Source organism: Nicotiana sylvestris, chromosome 5, assembly GCF_000393655.2.
Source record: "Nicotiana sylvestris chromosome 5, ASM39365v2, whole genome shotgun sequence".
NCBI lineage: Eukaryota > Viridiplantae > Streptophyta > Magnoliopsida > Solanales > Solanaceae > Nicotiana > Nicotiana sylvestris.
The window spans coordinates 7,791,985-7,800,486 of record NC_091061.1 but is presented as its reverse complement, the minus strand read 5'-3'; the positions used below and the strand labels follow the sequence as shown (position 1 = coordinate 7,800,486).

Below are 8,502 nucleotides of genomic sequence, written 5' to 3'. Positions count from 1 at the left end.
AAGTTCTCCCTCCATGAACTTTCGTGACGGCACCTAGTCTTTATGACTAGGTAAGCCTACCAAAACCTCAGAAATAAAATAAAATGCGAAACTAACAATTAACAGGTAAATATATAAAAGGATTTTAAAATGCCGCTCATCAATTTACAATAATAACACTTTCTCAACTGAACATAACACTCCAAAAACTCGGAATCTCATGAAATCACAAGCTACAGAAGTACATACTGTATCTATTTTCCAGAAAGTCTAACAACGAAGAAAATACAGGAATGTTTGTAATTAAAGGAGGAATAGAGAGGGACTTGTAGGTCCGCGAATGTGGCAGATATACCTCGATGTCTCTGGATCGCCTCGCCTAACTGGAAGTATGGCTGAGAAGTAGAACCTGGATCTGCACACGAAAAACATGTGCAGGAAAGGGCATGAGTATACCACAGCGGTACCCTGTAAGTGCAAAGCCTAACCTCGGTCAAGTAGTGACGAGATCATGTCAGGGCCCTACTGGTTATATATATAAAGTTAAAAAAATATGAAATGTGACAGAGAAGGTAGTCACTAACAGTCAATGAAATGAGCCACAGGAAAAGTATAACTCAGTACACAGATAAAAGCAATAGGGGATCTTTCGGATACCGTCCGTAGTCCCAAACGTAAAGGTACAGAGGATCTCCCCGGACACCCTCATGTAGTACAGATCATAAATGTGCAGGTGGATCTCCCGGAATACCGTCCGTAGTCCCAAATAAATATTCAGTATAAGGGGATCTCTCGAATACCGTCCCGTAGTTCCAAATGTACACACTTAACCAGTCTATACACACAACAATCTCAACATGAAATATACAGTTCTATTCAAGTTCGTATCAAAAAGACAAGTAGTTTCTACCCTAAACATGCTTCACAGAGTCCAAGTAGGTAGTTAAAGCAAATAAGGCAGTTAAGGCATGTAAGCATGTTTGTTTACGCTAAACAGGAGGCTCCAAACAAATATTACTCAATTTAAAAGAAAACATAGAAATTTACTTAATGAAAACGTGATTTTTCAACAATTAGCACGTGTACGCACTCGTCACCTCACGTACACAACATTCATATAACAACAGTGCCAAATACTAAGGGAGTTCCCCCACGCAAGGTTAGGCAAACCACTTACCTCGAATCAAGCTCAAAATCAATCTGATAACACACTCTTGCCACGATTATCCAATTCTGGGTAGCCCAAATCTAATCAAATTAATTTCATAACGTAAATATAACTACAAACAACCAATTTAGCTAAAAAATCGAAGCTAAGGCAAGAAAATAGAAAAACGCCCAAAAATCCTCCCCAGGCCCACGTCTCAGAATCAGGTAAAAATCACGAATTATGAACACCCATTCACTCACGAGTCTAACGATACCAAATTCACTCAAATCCGATACCAAAATCTCAATCAAAATCCCAAAATTAGGCCTAAGAACTTTTCTCAATTTACCCCAATTTTCACCCCAAATCCGAAATTAGATGATGAATTTATGTTTAGATTAATGGGATATAATCAAAAAGGAGTGAGGAATCATTACCCACAAACTTCCTCCAAATTTCTCCTTCTACCCAGCTCTCAATTTTTAAAGTTATGAACTCAAACCCTCGATTTTGGATTTTTAAATTCTGCCCAGACGCGTTCTTCTTCGCGAAGGTGAGACTACAATCGCGAACGCGATGAACAAAATTCCACTGGCACAAATTCCTCTTACCCGAACGTGAGGGACCTCTTGAGAACGCTTAGCTTCAGCTGCTAGGACCTTCGCGAACACGACTCCTTACTCGCGAACGCGTAAAGCAACTTCCTGAGGTCCCCAGCTGCTCTGCCTTTCCTCTTCATGAACGCGCTCAACTCCTCACATTTGCGATGCTTCCACTGGCTAGCCTTCACAAACGTGATCTCCCCTTCGCGAACGCGAAGAACAAATGTCTGCAACAGAAAAACCAGCAAATCTACTATCCTTATAAGTCCAGAAATGTCCCGTTGAGCATCCGAAACATACCCGAGGCCTCCGGGACCTCAACCAAACATACAAACCAATCCTAAAATAGCATAGGATCTTAGTCGAGTCCTCAAATCATACCAAACAATGCTAAAATAACGAATCACCCTCCAATCCAAACTTAATGAACTTGAAATTTCAAAGTCCTACAACCGATGTCGAAACCAGCCAAACCACGTCCGATTGACCCCAAATTTTGCATACAAGTCATATTCAACACTATGGACCTATTCCAACTTTTGGAATGGGATTCCGACCCCGATATCAAGATTTCCACTGTCAGCTCGAAACTCCAAAAATTCCACTTTCGCCAATTCAAGCCTAAATAAGCTACGGACCTCCAAAACACAATCCGGACACACCCCTAAGCCCAAAATCACACAATGGAGCTAACGGAATATACAAAATTCCATTCAGGAGCTGTCTTCACACTGTTTCGAGGAGGGTCCAAATTCTAAGCCTTACACTCTCATTTAGGGACTAAGTGTCCAAAAACACTCCGAAACTGAAATGACTCATACCGGCAAGTCACAATAGTAGAAATAAACATGAGGAAAGCAATTAATAGGGGATCAGGGCTCTAACTCTCAAAACGACTGGCCTGGTCATTACATCCTCCCCTCTTAAAATATTCCTTCGTCCTCGAACGAGCATAGAGACATATCTAAAGTGGTGAAAAGATGAGGGTAGCGGTTGCACATATCTTGCTCGGTCTCCCAAGTCACCTCCTCAATTGGCTGACCCCATCACTGAACCTTTACTGATGCAATGTTCTTTGACCTCAGCTTTCGAACCTGCTTGTCCAATATAGCCATTGGCTCCTAAATATAAGATAGATCCTTGTCCAACTAGACTAAGCTGAAATCCAACATGTGCGATAGATCATCGTGATATCTCCGGAGCATCGAAACATAAATCAAACCCGAAGAAAAGCACGCTCTCCAACCATAAATCAAACCTCACTTTCGAACATCTAATAACGCCTTTCATAGGCAAAACCCGAAGCAAAACCTGCTCTCCAACCATAAATCAAACATCATGAACCTTCCGATCTGCATAACTCTTCTGTATGGAATGGGCTGTGCGGAGTCTATCTTGAATCACCTTAACCTTTTCCAAAGCGTTCTAAACCAAGTCCGTGCCCAATAACCTTATCTCGCCCATCTCGAACCAACCAAGTGGAGATCTACACCGCCTCCCATATAGAGCCTCATACGGTGCCATCTGAATGCTGGACTAATAACTGTTGTTGTAGGCAAACTCCGCAAGTGGCAAGAACTGATCCCTAGAACCTCCAAATTCAATCACATACACACGAAGCATATCCTCAAGAATCTGAATAGTGCCCTCGGACTGTCCGTCCGTCTAAGGGTGAAATGATATGCTCAACTCCACGAAGTACCCAACTCATGTTGTACAGCTCTCCAGAACCGTGATGTGAACTGTGTACCTCTATCTGAAATGAAGGAAATTGGAATACCATGCAGGCGAATAATCTCTCAGATATAAATCTCCACCAACCGCTTCAAAGGATAGGTAGTAAACATAGGAATGAAGTGTGCGGACTTGGTCATCCGATCCAGAATCACCCAAATGGCATCGAACTTCCTCAAAGTCCATGGGAGTCCAACTACGAAGTCCATGGTGATCCGCTCCCACTTCCACTCTGGAATCCCTATCTGCTGAAGCAAGTCACCCGGTCTCTGGTGCTCATACTTCACCTGCTAACAATTAAGGCACCGATCTACAAATTCAACTATATCTTTCTTCATCTGCCTCCACCAATAGTGCTGCCTCAAATCCTAGTACATCTTCGTGTCAACCTGATGGATGGAATACCACGAACTATATGCCTCCTCCAAAATCAACTCTCAAAGCCTGTCAACATTGGGTACACTTATCCGACCATGCATCATCAACACCCCATCATCATCAAGGGTCACATCTCTAGCATCACCATGCAAAACCTTGTCTGTAAGGACAAGCAAATGAGGGACATCATATTTACGCTCTCTAATACGATAGAACAAGGATGACCGAGAAACCACACAAGCTAGGACCCGACTGGGCTCCGACATATCCAACCTCACAAACTGGCTAGCTAGGGCCTGAACATCCATCGTCATGGGCCTCTCTGCTATGGTAGATAGGCCAAACTCCCAAAACTCTCTGCTCAATGACTCAAAGCATCGGCCACCACATTGGCCTTTTCTGGATGGTACAATATAGTGATGTCATAATCCTTAAGCAGCTCTAACCACCTCCTCTGATGAAAATTAAGGTCCTTCTGGTTGAACATTGATAACTATGGATTTTGACGTATTTTATACTTCTTATTGCTTATGCTTTGATTAGAAATTCACACAAAATAATCCTGGAAACCTCACAAGTTATGCTTGATTGCAGGTTTGCTCAACAAAGTGACAAAATGTCACATATTAGCTCAAAAGGAGTGAAACTTGCACAAGTGCCAAAGGCAAGACAAGGTAAGGAAAAACAAGCCTAGTGCGGTCGCACACCACTTTGTGCGGTCCGCACTAGGAGATTCAGAGAGCATGACTTCCAGGCTAAGAGGCAGTGCGGCCGCACTAGGTTTTGTGCGGTCCTCACTGAGGGTAATGCGGCCGCACTTCCATTATGTGCGATCCGCAGAGCTGAGAATCAGAGAAGTGTTAAGTTGGAGCTTTCATGCCAATACGGTCCGCAATCCATTTTGTGCCTACGGTACTAGAAGCCTCCGCGACCGCAGTCCATTCTGTGTGGTCCGTGGAGCCCGAGTTCAGAGACCATATCTTTAAGTTCAGAGCCCTAGTGAGGCCGCACACCATTTTGTGCGGTCCGCACTAACCCCGCAGGGGCATATTTTTCCAGATTTTTCAGCTTAGTATAAATAGATTCTTTTTCCATTTTTAGGGTATCAGATAGTTTTGAGAAACAGCTGCGCTTGTGGGAACGAGTCTTGTAGCCATTTTGGGCAATTTTATCTACTTTGCAACATTGAATCTTTATTTTATCTTAGTAATTAATTAATATGAGTCTATCTTCATGTATTTCTTGTTTTTCTTCTTTGAATATGAGTAGCTAGACCCCATAGCTAGGGTTGTGGCTCAACCCTAGTGTGGAAAATTGATGGGTCTTGTATTTTAGGGCTAAATTGACTATGAGTGTTTGATATTTGGGTCAATTTCATGGTTAATTGTTGAATTAGTGGTTGCAAACACTAGTTTGTGTTTAGTTGACTAGGGCTATTCTTGAGAAAGAAAGCCTAAGTCACTAAAATTGATCCAACAAGGAATTGGGGCATACTCAAGAGATTGATATCCCCAATTAAAGAGTTAAACCTCGAGAGAGTAATACCCGACTTGAACCCTAAGTTGATTGTGTAAATATGCATACCCAATTGGTCTTGAGAAAGTCAATTGGGCAAAATCACTTGAACCACCAAGAGGTATAGAGTGGGTAAAGTAGTGCAAAAGTTATATCATACTGCCCAATCATGTCAATTATGCCTTAGACTCAAGTACCCGTCAATTGACCACCTAGGCGGATGTCACTACCCTAGTTACCCTTAAACCATTTGAATTACCCTTTTAGCTTATCTCTTAGCTTAATCTAGTTGCATTTATAATTTGTACTTTTTCAAAAGTAGAATTATAAAGAAAAACCACAAAAATGATTAGAAGTGTAATTTGGAACACTTACGCAATCCTAAGCTAAATAGACACTCAATTCCAATTCTAGCTCTTTGTGGATATCGATCCCGACCCAAAATCGAGTAAAAAATGCTCCGACCCTCTTTCGCTACATAATTAGTAGTGCGGAGTAGGCTGCGATCAAACATGTGCTGCAAACTCCAATGATCAGTGTAGATCTTAGAAGGAATACCGTACAAATAATGACGCCAGATTTTCAAGGCGTGAACAATAGCAGCTAACTCGAGATTATGGGAAGGATAATTCTCCTCATGCACTTTCAGTTGTCTGGACGCGTAGGTAATCACCCTACCGTCCAGCATCAGTACTGCTCCAAGGCCAATCTTCGAGGCATCATAATAGACAGTATAAGACCCTGAACCTGTAGGCAATATCAATATTGGGGCTGAAAGTTAAAGCTGTCTTGAGCTTCTGAAAGCTCTCCTCACACACTTTCGTCCTTCTGAACAGAGCACCCTTTTGGGTCAGCTTGGTCATGGGTGCTGCAATAGATGAAAATACCTCAACAAATCGATGGTATTAGCCCGTCAAACCTAGAAAACTACGGATCTCTGTGGCTGAGGATGGTCTGGTCCAACTCTGCACTACTTCCACTTTCTTCAGATCCACCTTTATCCCTTCACTTGATACTACATGACCCAACAATGCCATGGAATCCAATGAGAACTCACATTTTGAGAACTTCGCATACAATTTCTTTTCTCTCAAAGTTTGAAGCACTGTCCTCAGGTGCTGCTCATGATCTTCCCGACTCCGAGAGTACGCCATAATATCATCAATAAAAACAATGAGAAACTAGTTAAGATATGGCCAGAATACACTGTGCATCAAATGCATAAAGGCTGCTGGGGCATTGTTCAGCCCAAATAACATAACAAGGAACTCGTAAGACCATATCGAGTCGTGAAAGCAGTCTTTGGGATATCTGGCTCCCGAATCTTCAACTGATGATAACCCAAATGCAAGTCAATATTAGAAAACACTTGAGCACCAAGTAACTGATCAAACAAGTCATTAATACGAGTCAAACGATACCGGTTCTTCACTATAACGTTTTTCAACTAGCGATAATCGATGCACATATGCATAGAACCATCCTTTTATTTCATAGATAAGAGAGGAGAACCCCAAGGTGACACACTAGGCTTAATAAAACCCTTATCAAGCAATTCTTATAACCGCTCCTTTAACTCCTTCAACTTAGGAGGAGCTATACGATAAGGAGGAATAGAGATGGGCTGGGTGCCTGACAACAAATCAATGCCAAAATCAATATCTCTGTGGGGTAGCATACCTGGAAGATCGGCTAGAAACACATCAGGAAAATCCATCACTACTGGGATTGAATCAAATGTAGGGGTATCAATACTGACATCTCTCACATAGGCTAGATATGTGTCACACCCCTTCTCAACAAGTCGCTCAGCCCTAAGAAATGAAATAACTCAATTGGGAGTGTGATCTAATATACCCCTCCACCCTACTCGCGGTACACCTGGCATAGCCAGCGTCAAGGTTTTGGCATGACAATAAAGAATAGCATAATAGGGCGACAACCAGTTCATGCCCAAAATAACATCGAAATCTACCATGCTAAACAATAATAAATTGGCTCTGGTCTCAGAATCACTAAGAGAAATCAAACACGATCGATAAACACGGTCCACAACAAGAGAATCTCTCATAGGAGTAGAAACATAAACAAGGGAACTCAAAGAATCCTTAGATATGCCCAAATGCGGGGCAAAATAAGAGGACATATAAGAATAAGTGGAGCCTGGATCGAATAGAACCGATGCATCTCTATGATAGACCAGAACTATACCTGTGATGACAGAATCGGAGGCAACAACCTCAGTACGGGCAAGAAGGGCATAGCATTTGTCCTGGCCTCCCCTTCTAGGGCGGCCTCGACTTCTCCGACCTCCACCTCTAGCTGGCTGAGCAGGTAGGGTGGCTGCTGGTGCTGTAATCATAGCCTGTGAACTCTGTGGAGCACACTGTGGCTGAGAAAGATGTGGAGGTGCACCCCTTATAAGTCTAGGGAAATCCCTCACCATATGGAGTGTGTCGCCACACTCAAAATAAGCTCTAGGAGGGCATGGTGGCTGTGACTGGCTCGGGCCAGGTCTGGTAGACTGACCATTGAAAGCACCTCGTATAGGAGGCACATTAGATACTGGAGGTGCATAATAAGGCTCCTAAGGTCTAGGTGGAGCTGGAATACCACTATCTACTAGAAGAGATGAATGAAGAGGGAAACTCACATAACCCTTACCATGGTGAATTGCAGCTGGGGCACGGGTACCAGAATAATGGCCCGACTCTCGAGACCTCTTGGTCTCTCTCTCCTTCCTATCCCAAGCAAGCATGCCCTCTACTCTCCTAGCAATACTCACCACCTACTGATAAGCAATATCCATCTCCAATTCTAGGGCCATGCTAGACCTAATGCTGGGAATGAGCCCCTCAGTAAACCGGTGAACTCTCTCACGAACTGTAGAAACTAAGGCCGGTGCATGCGTAGCCAAAGTCCCTGAAATGGATAGCATACTCCGAAATAGTCATAGTACCCTGGCACAAATGCTCAAACTCTGCACGCCAAGCGTCCCTAAGGAACTGAGGGACATACTCTCTCAAAAACATGTCAGAGAACTAATTCCATGAAAGGGAAGCTGCCTCGACAGGACTGTCCATCTCTTAAATTCGCCACCACTGATAGGCTGCTCCTTGAAGGTGGAAGGCAGTGAAAGAAACC

The 8,502-nt window shown here is 43.0% G+C and overlaps 1 protein-coding gene across 1 annotated transcript; it reads right to left on the bottom strand.

Annotated features, from left to right (window-relative positions):
• Window positions 1-6,916: 6,916 nt before the first annotated feature.
• LOC138868253 (uncharacterized) lies at window positions 6,917-7,804 on the bottom strand. The gene is made up of 2 exons (XM_070145787.1): window positions 7,302-7,804; window positions 6,917-7,172 (listed from the first exon to the last, which is right to left on the bottom strand). The coding sequence occupies exons 1-2, from the start codon at window positions 7,802-7,804 to the stop codon at window positions 6,917-6,919; spliced, it is 759 nt and encodes a 252-aa protein (XP_070001888.1).
• Window positions 7,805-8,502: the final 698 nt, after the last annotated feature.

Excerpts from the sequence above, each read along its gene's own strand:
- LOC138868253 (XM_070145787.1), bottom strand. The coding sequence starts at position 7,804 with ATGGTGAGGGATTTCCCTAGACTTATAAGGGGTGCACCTCCACATCTT. Across the intron at positions 7,173-7,301 it reads GTTATTTTGGGCATGAACTG|GGCTGAGCGACTTGTTGAGA; the intron begins GTTGTCGCCCTA and ends TTCATTTCTTAG.